General features: G+C 47.3%; 2 protein-coding genes and 1 pseudogene across 2 annotated transcripts; 2 read left to right on the top strand and 1 right to left on the bottom strand.

Moving 5' to 3' along the window:
* The first annotated feature begins 807 nt into the window (after positions 1-807).
* Positions 808-1,568, top strand: LOC127044154 (olfactory receptor 51G2-like; annotated as a pseudogene).
* Positions 1,569-11,332: 9,764 nt separating this feature from the next.
* LOC127044149 (olfactory receptor 51G2-like) lies at positions 11,333-12,289 on the top strand. Its single transcript, XM_050938683.1, has one exon. It carries the CDS (start codon positions 11,333-11,335, stop codon positions 12,287-12,289), a length of 957 nt encoding a protein of 318 aa, XP_050794640.1.
* A 4,955-nt stretch (positions 12,290-17,244) lies between these two features.
* On the bottom strand, positions 17,245-18,312 carry LOC127044143 (olfactory receptor 51G2-like). The gene has a single exon (XM_050938669.1). The coding sequence runs from the start codon at positions 18,277-18,279 to the stop codon at positions 17,245-17,247; it is 1,035 nt and encodes a 344-aa protein (XP_050794626.1). The 5' UTR covers positions 18,280-18,312.
* Between the last annotated feature and the right edge of the window lie 1,094 nt (positions 18,313-19,406).

The raw sequence follows: 19,406 nt of genomic DNA, 5'->3' as shown, positions 1-19,406 counted from the left end.
GTGTTCTCCTACAGGTTTTTGTATATTGCCATTCCTAATATCTGACTTGTGTCCATTGATCCTTTTACGTAAGAATTGTCCAGTTTGGCCAATGTACATAGCAGAGGGGCATTGCTGGCACATGATGGTGTATATTACATTGGTGGACGTGCAGGTGAATGAACCAGTGATGTTGTGGCTGATCTGGTTAGTTCTTGTGATAGTGTGGCTGGTGTAGAGGAACTGGGTGTTTATATGGGTTACCAGAAAATCTAATTACAGCAGTGAGGATTGTTTTTAATAAAGTATAGGAAGGGCTCTAAACCTTCCTGATTTACACCACAAAATATGTGTAAGTGCTGGGTGTCAGGAGGAAACTTTCCCTGGAAGCTGGTTATCTCATAGCTGCCTATTGAAGGGCTTCTTCCCCCTTTCTCTCCAGCATCGGAAACTGGCTACTGAGCTAGATGGAGTACAGGTCTTATCCAGTCTGGCAGTGTCTATCTTCCCATCAGTGGTGTAAATCCAAGACTATGTTTTTGATGATCTTCCTTGAGATCCTGGGAGTCTCTAGACTTGCATTGAGAGCAGAAAGATGTCTTGTTAAATATAGTCGAGTTTCCTGTTCTTTTTCCTTTCAGGAAGGAAAGTTGAAAACCCCTGGGACCTGCCCAGTACATTGTGTCAGCTGTCAATGACACCAAATCCAAACCTGGGCTGGAAGATGTCCATTTCTGGATCTCTATCTCTTTCTGCTTAATGTATGTTATTTTGATAGTAGGAAATTCAGTCATTCTGTTCATTATAAAAACAGATCCAAGCCTCCATGAGCCCATGTACATTTTTCTTTCCATGTTGGCCGTCACAGACCTTGGCTTATCGGTAACCACCATGCCGACGATACTAGGCATATTCTTGTTTAAATCTAGGGAGATCAGCCTCGATGCCTGTTTTGCTCAGCTGTTTTTCATCCACTCGCTTTCATACATTGAATCGTCCATGCTCTTCTTGATGGCCTTTGACCGCTTTGTCGCGGTCTGCAATCCTTTAAGATATGCGTCCATCTTAACCGCCCCCAAAATAACCAAGATGGGAAAGTGTGTGTGCTAAGGGCAGTGGCTTTAATATTCCCACTCCCCTTTCTCCTGAAAAAGTTCCAGTATCGTTGAGCTAATGTCCTCTCCCATTCCTTCTGTGTGCACCAAGAAGTCATGAAGTTAGCTTGTTCAGATATCACAGTCAACAGCATCTATGGCTTGTCTATTGCATTGTTAACAGTGGGGTTAGACTCGCTGCTCATCTGCCTCTCTTATGTGATGATCCTCAGAAGAGTGCTGAGCATCACATCCCACATGAAGTCCCTCAGGCCCCTGAACACCTGCGTGGCCCATCTCTGTGCTGTCTTGCTTTTCAACACACCAATGCTTGGCTTGCCTGTGATACACAGATTTGGGAATAGCTCTTCTCACTCACTTCAGATTTTCCTGGGATATGTATACCTGCTGGTCCCGCCTCTGATGAATCCAATCGTGTACAGCATGAAAAGCAAACACTTTCATGAAAGAATAATCAGGGTGTTCTTCCAGTGACAGGTCAGTTCATCACTTGGCTATGGCACTGGTGACTTAGGAGACAAAAAAGATGGACCACAACCACCTATTCCATCCTGGACCGTTCCATCTGAGAACATATGAGCTACTTATCTCCACTTTGTAGAGAGGTTCAGATGAGGTCTAAGCCCTGGCACAATGGGAGATGGATGTCCTGACCCGCTGGTGAGGGAGGGCAGTGCAATGGGGGAAGGAGACCAACGGAGGCAGTGAGATGAACAAAGTTCTTGTGTTTCTGGAGAGACAGGGGACTGGTGGGATGTTGGCCCATAAAAAGCCATATCCTTGGCTGCTCTGACTTCAGAATTCCTGTTGATGCAGTTAATAAAGAGAATGGATGTGGCTATTGTTTCCCATTAGACCTGGCCTGTCACTTTCAAGGCTCTGGTTAAAAATCTACATGCCATGAAAAAAGCTGCAGAGCCATGATCAAAAATGAGTCCAGTCCTCTTTTCTGGCACGCGACCCTGGCATATTGTTCAGTGCATAAGCCTTTGTAAGCAAGGTCTAAATGAGTTTCCCCTGACAGCTAGCTGGGAGTGGAAGAGACTTCAGAAGCAAATGGTATTTACATCAACACACCTAGTCTTCCTAGATACTCAGCAGATAGTGGTGTTGCTCAAAGTGATCTACTTTGGCTGGTGCTGGGTTACAAATCACCATCGTACTGAATTCAGGGGTAGGGAAATGTTGTTATCAATGTTATTTTCTTTATTGTAAGAACAAAGGTGAGGAGAACTGTGCTTAACCTCTCCCAAATGAGGGATTCTCACTCAGCTGAAAGGACCTTCAGCTGGGGAAACATTCGCCTTTAACAGGCAAACAACTTGGAATATCCTTTCCCCCTGTTCCAGCACACATGACTGTTTAAGGACAATTGCTTGGAGATTGGGATAGCTCCCTTCATGGGCAAGTCATTACCCCAACAAACACAGGAACATTTCCTTCACTGTTACAGTTCTGCACAGTAATTTTCTACAGAGAAACATTTCCCTGAGCCTTATCTAATGCCAGATTTACTTCTGAGATACCAGCTAGACACTCATTAACTAAATTGAAATTTAGTAAAAAACAGAAGAGAGTATGATTAAAATATTTCTATACATTCAGACATGAGTTCAATTCATTGATGTGCAGATTCATCGCACAGATGGTGAGCTTCGAAGTTTCAAAAAGTTCCTTTAGAATTCAGTTTACAATGTCAAATTACAATGTCAAAATTTCATATTCAGGGCATACCAGTTGTGATGGGGCAAGGCCAGATGGCTACAGTAAAGTACTGAGGAACAGGTATGTTAGCCCCAGGCTAAACAAATCCCTAGGACCGTGGTAACCAAATGGCAGTTGCTCCAGGTTAATCAAGGCACCTGGGGCCAATTAAGATCTTTCTAGAAGACACTGGAGATAGCTACATTGATTATAACAGCTACAGCCAATCAAGGCAGGCTATTCAGGGCACCTGGGTTTAAAAAGGAGCTCACTCCAGTCAGGCGGGGAGGAGCCAGAGGAGAGGAAGTGCATGTGAGGAGATGGGAGCAAGAGGCACAAGGAACTGAGACTGAGAGGGTGTGCTACTGGAGGAATGAGGCATTATCGGACAATCAAGCATTATCAGACACCAGGAGGAAGGTCCTGTGGTGAGGATAAAGAAGGTGTTTGGAGGACGCCATGGGGAAGTAGCCCAGGGAGTTGTAGCGGTCATGCAGCTATTACAGGAGGCACTATAGACAGCTGCAATCCACAGGGCCCTGGGCTGGAACCCGGAGTAGAGGGCGGGCCTGGGTTCCCCCCAAACCTCTCAACTCCTGATCAGACACAGAAGGAGTTGACCCAGACTGTGGGTTCCACTAGAGGGGAAGATCACTGAGGTGAGCAAATCCGCCAATAAGCACAGGACCCACCAAGGTAAAGGAGGAACTTTGTCACAACTGGTGTCACAGGTGGGATTTTTGGTGTCCACAGTGTGGCGGAAGAAGGAGGGTGATTAAAAAAAAAAAAAGAGAGGGTTAATTTTTTTTTGTCACTACAATGGATGACGTAGTGCGGGCACTGATACAAGCCATGGCAGCCCAGCAGGAGGCTACCCGTGTCCAGGCAGCCACCTAGCAAGAAGCAGTGAGGCTGCAACAAGAGACTAATCACCTGCTGATGGACCAAGCTGCTCAAGACCGAGCTATGTTGCGGGAACTGGTAAACCAGGTAAAGACCCTCACAGAGTTGAACCGTGGCCATGATGGGACGCGGCTCATACGGGCTAGCCATTGGCTGCAGAAAATGACATGGGAGGATGATGTAGAGGCATACCTTTTGGCCTTTGAGAGGACAGCCCTATGGGAGGCCTGGCCTCGAGATCAGTGGTCTGGCATCCTTGCCCCATTCCTGTAGGGAGGCCCAGAAGGACTACCATGATCTGCCTGAAGAGGCTGCAGCAGACTACTCCCAGCTGAAGGCAGAGATCCTGGCCAGATCTGGAGTAACAATCGCAATGCGGGCCCAGTATTATCATGACTTGAGGTACCAGGAAGACAAAACCCCGCTGTTCCAATTGTATGACCTCATCCATCTCGCACGAAAGTGGTTGCAAACAGAGTCCCGGAGTCCAGAAGAGATCCTAGAGGTTCTGGTTATTGACCAGTACATGAGGGCACTGCCACCAGATCTCCGCAAATGGGTAGGCCAGAACGATCCGTCCACCTTTGACGAGATGATCACGCTGGTAGAAAGAAGCATGACAGCCAGGGAATTGACCGAACTACCAAAGGAAAGCCCCTTTCATAGCAAACACCCAACCCCAGCCCTGGAAGGTGGGACAGCCAAATCCCTGGGGAGTCCTAGGTGGTGGAGGAAGAGGAGGGCTGAAAACCAGCAGAGACTCCAGAAGGAAAGGATTGGCCTGAGTGGGGGGAACCCTGGGACTAAACCCCCTAGCCCACATCATAGGAGAATAATTAGAAACAATTATAGGTGTTATTCATGTGGGGAGTGGGGACACATAGCAGCACAGTGTCCCAGCACCGAGGAGCCTATGCAATGCAACTTGGGGGATTGGGAGGTCCCATGCATCTTTATCCACCTTGCGGGCATCGCGTTAGCCCCACATAACTACACCAGGCTGGTGAAGATAAATGGAGCAGAGACTACAGCACTTGTGGACTGTGGAAGTGCTATCACCCTTATATCGGGTAAGCTGGTAAAAAGTAGCCAGCTGCTACAAGCCAAACACATAGCAGTGACATGCGTTCATGGGGCCATGAGCCATTACCCCACCATCCCAGTGGAGATAGAGGTTCAGGGGAACCCCATTAAGGTGACAGTGGGCGTAATTCCTAAACTCCCATATCCTGTAGTTATTGGGAGGGACTATCCAGGGTTTGATAAGTTACTCCTGGAAAGGCTGGAGAGAAGTGGAGACCCTGTTGGCAGTGACTCATCATTGGGGGGTGTCAACCCCCAATGTTTTCTGAGTTTTCTCAGGATCTATTCTCAGCCCCCCAAAAGGCCCGGAAGACAAAAAAAGAAAGGAAGGCCGCGAAGGCTTTAGGAACCCGGATCCTGACCTAGGGCCAGAAGACCGCGCTAGTAGGCAGATAGACACGAGCAGCCATCAGAGAAACTACCAACACAGAAGGTGAGCCAGAGGCTGGCCCCAGCCATGATGGCAATGAGCCATTGGAAGAAGCAGAAGCCGGACCCTGGGAGCTCAAGCAGGTTAGTCCTGGGATAGAGACTTTGGGACGGGACCAGGCAGAGGACCCTAGATATGATAACATCAGGAAAGAGGTGGCTGAGATAGATGGGATACCAGTGGAGGGGAAGGTCTGGGGTCCAGGACTCTACTTTATAGGAAAGAAAGATCTCCTGTACCGTGTGGTGCAAATGCAGGAGCAGGAGATACATCAACTTCTCGTGCCACGAAAACATCAAAAAGCCATATTGAGCCTCGCCCACAGTCACCTGTTTGGAGGACACTTAGGGGTAGAGAAAACCCAGGCCAGGATCCTGCAGAGGTTTTTCTGGCCAGGAGTACATGAAGATGTCAGGCGATACTGCACATCTTGTCCAGAGTGTCAGCTACATAGCCCTCGCCCACACTTATGGGCCCCTTTGATACCTCTTCCAATAATAGAGGTACCATTTGAATGCAAAGCCATGGATCTGTTGGGCCCCTAGAGAAGACAGCTTGGGGCCACCAACATGTGCTGGTTGTATTAGACTATGCAACCCGATACCTGGAAGCTGTCCCGCTACGCAACACAGCTTCCAAGACAATAGCTAAGGAGCTAGTACAGATCTTTTCCCGGGTTGGGCTACCCAAGGAGATACTGACTGATCAAGGGACACCTTTCGTATCCAAGTTGATGAAAGATCTCTGTTCATTGCTCCATGTACAAGCCCTGTGGACTGTATACCACCCACAAACAGACCGTCTTGTAGAAAGGTTCAATAGGACCCTCAAGGCCATGATCAGGAAAGTGGAGAGCCGGGATGGGAAAGACTGGGTCCAGTGAATTTCTCCTGCTGTTCTGTCCCTCCCTTACTTCCTTATCATCCTTACTGCCCCCACTCAATCGCCTGCCCCTCCTGCATTCTATCTCCCTGCTCCTTCACTCCACCCAGTATTTCTCCTCCCTGTCCACTCACGTTGTTGCTCTCTTCTCCCTCCTCCCCTGTCCCTCTGGCCACTTCTGGTATTAAGCTCTATGAATGTACCAGTGCTGTTGAAAGGTAATTGCTTGGACTAGAAATTTGGGACTACATTTGAAACAGGAGCAAATGTTTTCCTTTGTTTTAGAGAAGGGAGAGGTTGTGTGGGAAGAGAGGATCTAGGGTGTGGGCTGAGCAGCCAGAAGGAAGGATCCATATGAACAAAGCAACCTATAGAGGAGGTTGGAGCTAAACTTCCTGTTTGATTATTGCTAATTTCTGCATTAAGAAAACTAAGCCCCAGGAAGGGGGAGAGCTTGTATAACACATGGGGCACTGTGTGTGACATTTCCCTCTGTTCCTGACCCTGATATAGGTCTGTTACAGCTCTCAGCTAAAGCCTCTGGTCTTTTAGCTCAAGCTCACTGGGTCTTGCTTTTAACTGTGGACGTTTCCAGGCCAAAGGATCTCTGCTCTTCTAGTCCCAATCCTGGTTGAACCATGGGATGTGAGGAGGCAGGTGAAAAATATTAAATGAAACAGAAAAGAACACATAGAGATTGGGGAGCTAACTGCACAGGTCAGAGCTCTCCAGACAGTTCTTTAGAAGTGGACAGATGTTTATGTGGGAGCTTAAATTTTTCACAACCAGTTTGTCAAATGGAGGAGGTTGCAGGAGTGGAGATTGGAGAAGAACACTGAGAACTGACAACTAAGAACATAGCACGTTAAAGGATGTAGATGCCCTTATTATGGTTTAATAGTTTCGATCCAGATCCTCAGCTGGTGTAACCGCGTGTAGCACCACTGATGTCAATGGACCAGATACTCAACCGGTGTAAATTGGCCTAGCTCCAGTGATATCAATGGATCAGATCATCAGCTGGTGTAAACTGATCTAGTTCTGTTGAGCTCCAAGGATCAGATCCTTAGCTGGTGTAAACAAGTGTAGCACCACTCGTGTCAATGAGCCAGATCCTGAATTCATGTAATTCAAGTATCAGAGGGGTAGCCGTGTTAGTCTGGATCTGTAAAAGCAGCAAAGAATCCTGTGGCACCTTATAGACTAACAGATGATTTGGAGGATGAGCTTTCATGGGTGAATACCCACTTCATCAGATGCATGTAGTGGAAATTTCCAGGGGCAGGTACATATATGCAGGCAAGCTAGAGATAATGAGGTTAGTTCAATCAGGGAGGATGAGGCCCTGTTCTAGCAGTTGAGGTGTGAAAACCAAGGGAGGAGAAACTGGTTTTGTAGTTGGCAAGCCATTCACAGTCTTTGTTTAATCCGGAGCTGATGGTGTCAAATTTGCAGGTGAACTGAAGCTCAGCAGTTTCTCTTTGAAGTCTGGTCCTGAAGTTTTTTTGCTGCAGGATGGCCACCTTAAGGTCTGCCATAGTGTGGCCAGGGAGGTTGAAGTGTTCTCCTACAGGTTTTTGTATATTGCCATTCCTAATATCTGATTTGTGTCCATTTATCCTTTTCCGTAGCGACTGTCCATTTTGGCCAATGTACATAGAAGAGGGGCATTGCTGGCATATGATGGCGTATATTACATTGGTGGACGTGCAGGTGAATGAACCAGTGATGGTATGGCTGATCTGGTTAGGTCCTGTGATGGTGTTGCTGGTGTAGATATTTGAGCAGAGTTGGCATCGAGGTTTGTTGCATGGATCGGTTCCTGAGCTAGAGTTACTATGGTGCGGTGTGCAGTTACTGGTGAGAATATGTTTCAGGTTGGCAGATTGCCTGTGGGTGAGGACTGGCCTGCCACCCAAGGCGTGTGAAAGTGTGGGATCGTTGTCCAGGATGGGTTGTAGATCCCTGATGATGTGTTGGAGGGGTTTTAGCTGGGGACTGTATGTGATGGCCAGTGGAGTCCTGTTGGTTTCTTTCTTAGGTTTGTCTTGCAGTAGGAGGCTTCTGGGTACATGTCTGGCTCTGTTGATCTGTTTCCTTATTCCCTCGTGCGGGTATTGTAGTTTTGAGAATGCTTGGTGGAGATTTTGTAGGTGTTGGTCTCTGTCTGAGGGGTTAGAGCAGATGCAATTGTATCTCAGTGCTTGGCTGTAGACAATGGTTTGTGTGATGTGCCCGGGATGGAAGCTGGAGGCATGAAGGTAGGCATAGCGGTTGGTAGGTTTTCGGTATAGGGTGGTGTTAATATGACCATCACTTATTTGCACCGTGGTGTCTAGGAAGTGGACCTCCCATGTAGATTGGTCCAGGCTTAGGTTGATGGTGGGGTGGAAGCTGTTGAAATCGTGGTGGAATTTTTCCAGAGTTTCCTTCCCATGGGTCCAGATGATGAAGATGTCATCAATGTAGCGTAGGTAGAGAAGGGGCGTGAGTGGACGAGAGCCGAGGAAGCGTTGTTCCAGGTCGGCCATAAAAATATTGGCATATTGTGGGGCCATGCGGGTGCCCATAGCGGTGCCACTGGTCTGGAGACATATACTGTCATCAAATTTGAAATAGTTGTGTGTGAGGATAAAGACACAGAGCTCAGCAGCCAGTTGTGCTGTGGCATCATCAGGGATACTGTTCCTGACAGCTTGTATTCCGTCTGTGTGTGGGATGTTCGTGTAGAGAGCCTCTACGTCCATGGTAGCTAGGATGGTGTTTTCTGGAAGGTCACCAATACATTGTAGTTTCCTCAGGAAATCAATGGTGTCACGGAGATAGCTGGGAGTGCTGATGGCATAGGGTCTGAGTAGAGAGTCCACATATCCAGACAGTCCTTCAGTGAGAGTGCCAATGCCCGAGATGATGGGGCGTCCAGGATTTCAGGGTTTGCGGATCTTGGGTAGTAGATAGAATAACCCTGATCGAGGCTCTAAGGGTATGTTGATTTGTTCCAGTGTTAGTGTAGGGAGTGTCCTGAGTAGATGGTGCAGTTTCTTAGTGTATTCCTCAGTGGGATCTGAGGGAAGTGGCCTATAGAATTTGGTGTTGGAGAGTTGTCTGGAGGCCTCCTTTTGGTAGTCAGACCTGTTCATGATGACAACAGCAGTCTACATCTCTATATCCTGCTGCCCTGGGATGCAACGAGGAGTCCTTGTGGCACTTTAGAGACTAAAAAATTTATTTGAGCATAAGCTTTTGTGGGCTAGAACCCACTTCATCAGATGCATGGAGTGAAAATACAGTAGCAGGTATATTTATATATTATACATAGTACACAAAAAGATGGGAGTTGCCCTACCAGGTCGAGGGGGAGTCAGTCTAATGAGACAATTCAAATAACAGTAGAATACCAAGGGAGAAAAAATGACTTTTGTAGTGGTAATGTGGGTGGCCCATTTCAAATAGTTGACAAGAAGGTGTGATTAACAGTAGGGGGGAATTAGTATCGTAAAATTAGATTTTGTAATGTTAAGATGTCCTTCTTCTGTAGGTTAGTGTATTTATGATTTCACCCCATTATCATGTACATCAATCCATTATCATGGCATCCTTGCGGTCAGATGTTCTGACCGAAACCTGGTGTCAGTTCATGTTCTATGGTTGGCTGATATTGCTCTGGATAAAACCCCCTACAGCCACGGAACTGCACACCTGGTCCTGCTGCCAGCTGCAGTGCTGTGCTCCTGGCCCACAATCGTGGTATTCTGCAGCTGCCCTGCCTCTTCCCTCGAACATCCCTGCCCCAGGTCCTCTCCCTTCATCCTGAGCTTATTTCTGGTGTTTCAGAAACTGTAGGAGGGCGGAGGAGGAGTTATTGAGTGCTGGGACCCTGCAAGTGCTCCAGCCCCAGATGCCGGTTAACTGAGTTTTCTGGATATTAAAGTGCAGGCTAACAAAGCTTGTACTGTATAATGCAAAGCGAATGTAACAGAGGCAAGCTGGCCCACTGGGCTACAGGGGGCTGGTAGTTTCAGTACAAAGGTTCTGACACTCCATTCCCTTACGTTGGTGCCAGCCAGGATGTTACAGTGTGTGAAAAAAGGCGTAAGCTGCTACTGCTGGGAGTGTAGTCCCCAAAAGCCCCCAGGAGGGTCTTGGAACACTGCTGCGGGACCTGTCCATTGGTGCAGCTACTTTGACTTCAGTGGATCGCTCGTAGCATGTGAGAGGAGAACTGAGCCCACCCAGGATGACCCGATCTGCAGCTCTCACTAAAACCAAGAGTTTGCAATAAAGGCCGAACTTGCTGTTTCAGGTTCTCCATGCAAATTCATTTCCTTTGAAAAGAGTGAATGGTGTCGTGGACTGTGAAAGAGTGAGGGGAAGGGGGTGGATATGTGTGTGCTGGAGGTAGTGGGGCAGGGAGGGAAAAAAGCAACTGCTCCCCACAGGCCAACAGTACAAAGAATACCCCCAGGTCCACTCCAGGAAGCCACTGGGAGCTGTGAGTGTGCTGCGCTACTAGCAATAGGGCTGATTTAACTGGGTGTCTAAATGCAGATTTGGGTGCCTAGCTTCTGGCATCTACCTTTGAACCCACAGTGTATCTTCAGTACCTTCTCAGTACCCATTCACCAATGCTGAACAGTCTTTCAGGGGTAAGGATCAGGCTCATCTGTGTCACTGGGCCAGCTCCAAGACCCTCTCTCGGTGGTCACTGAGTCCTTACTCCCATGGATTGCAGTGGAAGTTTCTCCTGAGCAGGGACCTCCGGAGTCAGCCCCTGGTGAAAAGTATGTGAGCTCTGGAATGAGACGATAGAGATGTATTAACTTGATTGAAGCTGCAGTACATTAGAAGTACACAGCTCTGATCTCTTGTTCCCATGAAGCAGTGATGGAGTCAGTTAACCAATGACAGGGTGGGGTTTTGCTGCCTCAGGAGAAATCATAAGTGATGCACAGAATGCACAACTTCATACAACAAGGTCCTTGCAGCTAGTCAAAGCTAAACAAGATGCCTTTCTAAAAGGGAACAGGTGTTTTTTTCCCTCTCTCTCCAGTAACAGCGAATCCCAAATTCACTGCTGCAGCAATTGCTTGGGAATCAGTGGAGGTACACCTGGGAAGAGTTTGGCTCAAGGATTTGTACTATGTTGGGAATAGATTCTGTGGCACCCAATCATGGCTTTAATAACAAAATTGCTTCTCGTTCTAGGGAACAGTGTCGCTGACCCGGGCACGGCAGCATGGCAGCTTTCAATCACACCTCAGCCAGCCCTGCAGTATTCCTCCTGATGGGCATCCCAGGGCTGGAACAAGCACATGGCTGGCTCGCCATCCCTTTGTGCTCCTTGTATATTGTGGCAGTCCTAGGGAACTGCATCATCCTGTTCATTATACGGGCGGAGCTGAGCCTCCACCAGCCCATGTACTATTTCCTGAGCATGCTGGCACTCACCGACCTGGGCCTGTCAGCTTCCACGCTGCCCACAATGCTGAGCATCTTCCTGCTTAATTCCAGGAAGGTTAATGCCGATGCTTGCTTCGCCCAGCTGTACTTCATCCACACTTTCTCTGTCATGGAGTCAGCTGTGTTGCTGGCCATGGCCTTTGACTGCTTTGTGGCCATTCACAAGCCCCTGAGGTATGCCTCAATCTTAACCAACGCCACTGTTGCCAGGATAGGGCTGGTTCTCATGGCGAGGAGCGTGGTCATGGTAATGCCAACCCCTATTCTCCTCCGGCGGCTGCGGTATTGTCTTCCCAATGTCCTCTCCCCCTCCTTCTGTCTGCACCAGGATGTCATGAAGCTGGCCTGCTCCAACAGGATGATCAACAGCATCTACGGCTTGTTTGTGGTCATCATCACGATGGGCTTAGATGCGCTGCTCATTGTACTATCCTATGTCATGATCATTACGACTGTGTTGAGCATTGCATCCAAGGAGGAGTGCCTCAAGGCTCTGAACACCTTCGTTTCCCGCATCTGTGCTGTCCTGATCTTTTACATCCCCATGATTGGCATCTCCATGATCCATCGTTTCGAGGAAAGTGCCTCTCCCCTCGTCCCCGTCCTCATGGCCTATGTCTATGTGCTGGTCCCACCCATGATGAACCCCATCGTGTACAGCGTGAAGACCAAGCAGATCTGCAGGAGGATAGTCCAGAGGTTCCAGAGAAAGAGGATCCCAAATAAAGACTGAGGGGGCTTGTTCACACTGGCCCTGCACCCATGCCATCATTCACATCTGTGTAAAAAGCATCTCTGTGAATCTGGTAGCATTTGCACCCACTTTTCACAGGTTTATAAGGTGTCATGAGGTGTGAGGCTATGGCAGAGCCAGGCTCATCGTCCAATGGGATTCTCTGTCAAAGGCAAATGGGGAAAACAATGTAAGGATATCCCAGAGGTTAGCCGCCGGATGGCTACTGGTAGCCCTAGGTAGAGAACAGCTGCTATGCGCCTCATTACATCCAACTCCTCTGACTTCAGTAAAGTTATTCCTGAGATACTTGCTAGAATGCTGGCCTGACAGTTGCTTCACTTCTTGCCTCATAATCATGTGCAAAATTTCTAAGTGTGGTTAAACAGCTGCCAAAAACATCCCACCCAGAGGTGCCTGCATGTAAAGAGGCAGTGTGATCGAGCAGACAGAGCATCAAACAAGACTTGGGTTCTAATCCTGGCTCTGCCCCTGGTCTGTTGGGTGACCTTGGCCAAGTATCTTCATCACCCTGTGCCTCAGTTTCCCCATATGTAAAATGGGAGTGCTAACACTGACTGCCTTTTAAAACACTTTGAGATGTACTGATGACAAGTGCTAGGTATTATTATTAAGCACTGAGTGACTGATCCCTGTATAGCCAGCTCCTATGACCCATCCCACCCCAGGCCCATACAGCTGGGGCACAGCTTCAGCGTGGCCAAATGCACCAGATACCTCCAAAGGCCTATTTTATCCTGTAAGCGCATCATGTCCTGCTTTGTGTCCTTCACATCCCTGGCACGATGGTAAAGACTGAAAAATAATAATAAATCCTGACCTGAACCCAGAACCGTCAAGCGAGCTTGATCTTTTATTATTTCTTTTCAACTAGGCAGAATTACCCCATGGAAATCCCAGCCACCTGCTGCTGTAGTTTTGGAGGATGCCACAAAAGGATGGGATGGTTTTTACATGTGACAGCACAACATGTAGCAGAGTTCTTACCTCTTTAAGTTCCACGTCATATTTTTCTGCTACTGTCCTGTGCCTGGGAAGAGGAAGGATTTCTGTCAGGATTTCTGTATTTTACGAGGTCTGTGCACCTGGTTTTCAGTTAGCTGGTAGCAAGAGCCGATTTTTTTTCTTTTCCCTTTTCTCAGCTTTTCCCAGAGGAGGAATGAAAGGGCTTGAGGGTACCCCACAGGAAGGAATTCCCAAATGTGCCTTCCTGAGCTCTCCAAGCGGTTTTGCGCTTGGGTGGTGGCAGAACTGCTAACCAAGCCAGGAGGATCTGTATTCATTTTTTAAAGTCCTTTTGGGCCCCCACTTCTGCACTCAGAGTGCCAGAGTAGGGAATCAATCTTGACACTGAAATATATGGTTTCTTTATCCTCTAAACCAGGTCCTATCTTGTCTTGGAGGGAATCTCACAATTGTCCCACTCTTGGATCTGGGAACAACACCCCATCTATGCTAATACTTATCACCAAGTAGGTCTGATGGGATATCTCAGACGCTTCCCTTTGGGTGTTTGTGACCAGAGCAATCAGCTTCCTTAAAACAAATAGGTTTATTAGTAAACAGCACAAAGTATTACATAAAATAGTTTTAAAATAACAAGCAGCTATCACATATGTACACTCATCCATCTAGCGTCTCACTACAAGCTAAGTTAGACAGGCTTTGCTCTGGAGATAGAGGAACAGAACTGGCCCAGTTTACATTCTTTTGGGAAGCCAAGGAGCTATTGGGACCCAGCCTAGTTTCCCTGTGTCTCTGAGAGCATCTTCCCATCTGTTTGCCCCTTTCTTGAGGAAGCGGCATGTGCTGAAACCTGTGTGAGCCTGGGCCCAGGCACCATTGTGCTCAGCTGTGTCCGTGTTACAGGGTAAGAAACCTCTTATAGACAAATGTCAGAGGTGTTGCTCTTTGGAACCCTGACATAGCCCTGTATGATAGACCTCTCCCTCCTGTGGGATGACACCTGATGTACTGGGGTATCACTGAGCCCGCCTGTTCCACCAGCCTGGGCTCTCTTACACTGTCCTGCTGAGCCAGGCCCTCAAGCCTCCTACAGCACACACACGGGTAGGGACACATCCAGCTGCAGAAAGCCACAGACACTGAGATCAGCTCTGCACAGCAAGACTCAGCTCAGGAATTGCCTGGCGCTGAAATACTCACCCCATCAAGAGTGTAAACCCAAAATTGTATTGTCATGCACTGCACAGAGAACTGTCCAGCAGTCCCTCCCTGAATGTGGAGGAATATACACACAGCTCCTCTGGTCCATTATGAATTCCACAAACTGGGTTTTAGAATAAACAAGTTTGCTAACTACAAAAAGATAGATTTCAGTGATTATAAGTGGCAGCAAACAAAATGAACACTCAAACCAAGCTTAATACACTAAAGGAACTGGCTACAAGTAATAATTTCTATCCTTAACTGTCCTTCTAAGCAGGTTGCAGAGTTTCTTGAAAACAAACTGCTCTTGCTTGCAGTGTAGAACTCCAGGTATTCCTTTCACAGGCTGGACACCTTCTAGCCTGGGTCTAGTTCTTTCTTCCCCAGATCAGTCTTAGGTGTTTTCAGCAGTCATTTTGGGTGAGGATTCTGTGAAGAACAGACCCTGATTAACTCAATTCCATGCCTTAAATAGGATTTACACAGGGCAGGAATGCTTCTTTTCCCAGTTTGAGCCCCACCCTCTATTTTTGGAACAATATCAGCAGGCCAAGATGGGGTCCAATACCATGTGATATGATCACATGAAGCTGCAGTGTCAAAACAGCATCCCAGGAAGTTTCTCAGGAAGGTGGGAGATTAGCATGTTCAAACTCCTATTAAAAAGCGACAAAGAGTCCTGTGGTACCTTATAGCCTAACAGACGTATTGGAGCACGAGCTTTCGTGGGTGAATGAATACCCACTTCATCATGTTACCTTAAGTGTTAGATATTATGCTAGCCATTTATAAATGTACAGTTAGTTAATCGTTCTCATCGCTGGTCTGAGTAATCAATTCAAGGTTGAGAATGTTTTAGTTTAAGCCTGTTCGGATAAAAGCACACTGATAGGTGATGTTTCTTGCTTTTATCCTCTTTTCAAATATGGTGAGAAATAGTGAAAAAATGATGCTATCTGAAAGCTAGGAAGGTAACTTGACTAGAACAAAGCTACAGCTCAGTCTTTTAACTGGACTGGAGCACGAGAGCAGGCAAACCTTGGTCTTACCCCTCTGATACGAAACTCTTATTGTTCTTCCTAATGGCCCATCCAGGCTGATTGCATAATACCTGGTGGGTGTTCTCCAGGTGTGAACACACTTGTAATTGTTACCTAGTCAATATTCCTAACTTAAGAGACAGAAATGGAACGTGCATACAAATAGGATAATCATAGTCAGTATCTTTCCAATGGCACCTGACATGATTCATCTTGCGTAAAATACATCCTAGATATGCTATAATCATTTTTTAACAATATTTCTATGAAGAATATGGGAAGTAGTCACACCCTGATCTTAGAGTCCCATGTAGCTCCCTAGTGAGAGAATCTGAGCACATTGAATGTATATATCTTCCCATCACTGCTGTGAGACAGGGCAAGGTTATTCCCCACCTGTGCAGAGGCTCAGAGACAGCCAATAGCGCATAGCCACATAGGGGAAAGGAATCAAACCCAGCTCTGTTGAGTCACAGAGCAATGCACAGATCACAGGCAGCATTCCAGCCATGTGAGTGGTGACAGGCCCAGCTGGACTCAGCGAGCGGGGATGGCAAGGAGCCAGTTACAGAAGTTTGATTCACTGGCCTATTCTCCCCTTGCCTCAGCAGAGTTTAGAGCAGCTTGGGTGTTGGGTGGAATTCCACGCAGTGGTAACGGCTTCCAAGAGCGTGGAAAATTCTAGCCCAGTCCATGCACACAGGGGTCACACCAGAGTGACTCCGTGTGATCTGAGGTAGCCCTGCAGGTGCCCTGTCCTTTCCTCTAATATCCTTGCAATAACTGAATCTCAGCCTGGGATACTTAAAACAAGAGCCCCCTTTGTGGGGTCGCATTTATTCAGTCTTCTCCAAAACACAAGGTCTACTAACCTCTAGTCCCACCATTCTCCTTTATTCAAGAGCCACCCACCACCCTTCTGGCTGGGGTCAGTGTTGGTTCAGGCTTGCTGCACCCGCTGCCCAATCTCTTCCCCTGACACCCTGAACCCTGTCCCCATCACTTTCTAGTGGGCCCTTCCCTTGCTCCTCCACTACCCCTGAGGTTCTGCCCTCTGGCCAGGCCAGATCTGGGCTGTGGTGAGAGCTGCCCTGGGAGCCCAGGCCTCAGTGGGGAGCCTCAAATTCTACAATTTCCCTAAGGGGATGCATCCTGGGGGGGGCAGAATTAGAGGCTGGGGGCTGCTCTTGGGGCTGTGTGAATGTCTTCTCCTGGGGTACTGGTGTTAATCATGTCTCTTACATGATTCAGTCATTAGGAGTTGGCTAAGGGGGTAGGGGAAGGGTGGGTGTCCATGCCCCTTGAATAGTGCCTGGCCAAAGTTGGTGCAACACCCATGGATCACGCAGCACCCAGAGCGCTCAGGAAGGGGAAAGACTGTGAGAGCACAACAGCATTGCAGCTTTTTTCATGGCCCCTGGATTTTTAAGCAGAGATGGGCCAAGGATGGGCCAGTTATAGTGCAAAACAACATCCACAGCCCGTCTCCTTATTGACTGTATCAAGACTGCTCCAACCGTCGATACAGCTCTTTATTGGCCAATACCCCACCATTCCCCCAGTCTCTGCAGGAACATAGTAATTTTGTAAATGTTGCTGTCTGCCTTGGTCATCTTCCCCAAGTGCACTGTTCTCCCTCATCAGGAAGCAGGAGCAGCCCCTATCCCATTATTCCAGGCCTTAGATCCTGCCTGAACCTCTCTCTCCAAAGTGGAGATCAATAGCTTATGTCATCTCGAATGTAAGGGTCCAGGATGGAATAGATGTCCCCTGGTTTTCATCTGCCATGTAACCAGCGCTGGACCCGGGTAATGAACTGACCCATCGCTTGACAAACAACCTGATTATCCTCACACGAAGGTGTTTGCTTTTCATGCTGTACACAATTGGATTCATCAGAGGCGGGACCAGCAGGTAGACGTAGCCCAGGAGAATCTGAAGCAATGGAGGAGAGCCCTTCCCGAATCTGTGTAACACAGACAAGCTGATCTTTGGTGTGTAAAAGAGGAGAACAGCACAGAGGTGGGAGACGCTGGTGTTCAGGGCCCTCAGGCATTCTGTGGGGGATGCAACTTTCAGCACTGTTTTGAGGATCCTCACATAAGAGAGGAATATGAACAGCGAATCCAACCCCACCATTAAGAGTGTAATAAACAAACCATACAGGCTGTTGACTGTGATATCTGAACAAGCGATCTTCATGACCTCCTGGTTAAGGCAGTAGGAATGGGAGAGGACATTGGCTCGACAGTATTGGAACCGCTTCAAGAGAAAGGGGAGTGGGAATGTTAGGATAAACCCTCTTAACACAAACATCAGTCCCATCTTGGCTATTCTTGGACGAGTTAAGATGGAAGCGTATCTCAGTGGGTTACAGATGGCAACAAAGCGGTCAAAGGCCATCAACAAGAGAATGGAGGATTCAGTGAATGACAGTGAGTGGATGAAGAACAGCTGGGCAAAACAGGCATCAAGGCTGATCTCCCTAGAGTTAAACAAGTATATGCCCAGTATTGTTGGCATGGTGGTTATCGATAAGCCAAGGTCTGTGACGGCCAACATGGAAAGGAAAATGTACATGGGCTCATGGAGGCTAGGATCTGTTTTTATAATGAACAGGATGACTGAATTTCCTACTATTGAGATAACATACATTAAGCAGAAGGGGATAGAGATCCAGAGATGGACGTCTTCCTGCCCAGGTATCCCAGTGAGCAGGAACACTGCAGAGTTGGATTTGGTGTCATTGACAGCTGACATAATGTACTGGGCAGGTCCCAGGCGTTTTGAACTCTCCTTCCTAAAAGGAAAAAGAACAGGAGACTAGATGATATTTAACAAGACATCTTTCTGCTCTCAGTGGAAATCTAGAGACTCCTAGGAGTTGAAGGAAGATCAGCAAATATATAGTCTTGGATTTGCAGCAACAAAAGGAACATAGGCATGGCCAGACTGGATCAGACCTGCACTGCATCTAGCCCAGTATTCAATGGCCAGCTCCAGATGTTTCCATGGAAGGTGGAAGAAACCCTGCAATAGGCAGCTCTGAGATAAACTGTTCCCAGGGAAAAGTTTTCATTGGCACCCACTAGTAGACATATTTTGTGATGTAAATCAGTAAGGTTTAGAGCCCTTACAAGACTTTTTTTTTCTAAAGTCTCACTACTGTAACTGGAATTTCTGGTTACCCATATAAAGAGCCCATCATTCTTTGAATTCTGCTAAGCTCTTGGCCCCTGTGATATCTTTTGACTGTGAGTTCCACAGCCTATTTGAGCACTGTGTGATTTTAGAAATGTGATCCTCATACACACACATTTTCTGGCCCTCCATTTCTGACTCTGGCCCTTTGTACCATGGCATGTGGGTAAATGCATGGCAAGTTGTCATAAACAGATAGTTAAGGGTTAATGTCTTTTACCTGTAAACGGTTACAAGCAGTGAACCTGGACCACCTGACCAGAAGACCAATCAGAAGACAAGATACTTTCAAATCTCAGTGGAGGGAAGTCTTTGTTTGTGTGTTTTCTTTGTCTGTTGTTCTCTCTGGATTCTGAGGTTAACCAGTCGTACCTACAGGCTCTCTAATTTTCTATTCAAATAGTGAGGATAAGTACAAAGGTGGTTTAGTCTTTTTGATTGTTTTCTTTATTTGCAAATGTGTATTTTGCTGGAATGATTTTAATGTGTATTTGTGCTGGGGGGAAGGTTCCTCTCTAGTGTCTATAAGTTGAAAAACCCTGTAACATTTACTATCTAAATTACAGAGACAACTTTTACTTTTTTCTTTCTTTTTATGAGAAGTTTTCTTTCTAAGACTTGATTAATTTTTTTCCCCTTGTTGAGGCTCAAGAGAATTGAGTCTGTACTCACCAGGGAACTGGTGG

The sequence above is a fragment of the Gopherus flavomarginatus genome, chromosome 1 (genome assembly GCF_025201925.1).
Source record: "Gopherus flavomarginatus isolate rGopFla2 chromosome 1, rGopFla2.mat.asm, whole genome shotgun sequence".
NCBI classification, from domain to species: Eukaryota; Metazoa; Chordata; order Testudines; family Testudinidae; genus Gopherus; species Gopherus flavomarginatus.
Note: the sequence above shows the minus strand (reverse complement) of the source record. Positions and strands in the feature narration are given on the sequence as shown.

Bases quoted from the DNA above. Each gene is read 5' to 3' on its own strand.
- LOC127044149 (XM_050938683.1), top strand. From the start codon at position 11,333: ATGGCAGCTTTCAATCACACCTCAGCCAGCCCTGCAGTATTCCTCCTG.
- LOC127044143 (XM_050938669.1), bottom strand. From the start codon at position 18,279: ATGTCAGCTGTCAATGACACCAAATCCAACTCTGCAGTGTTCCTGCTC.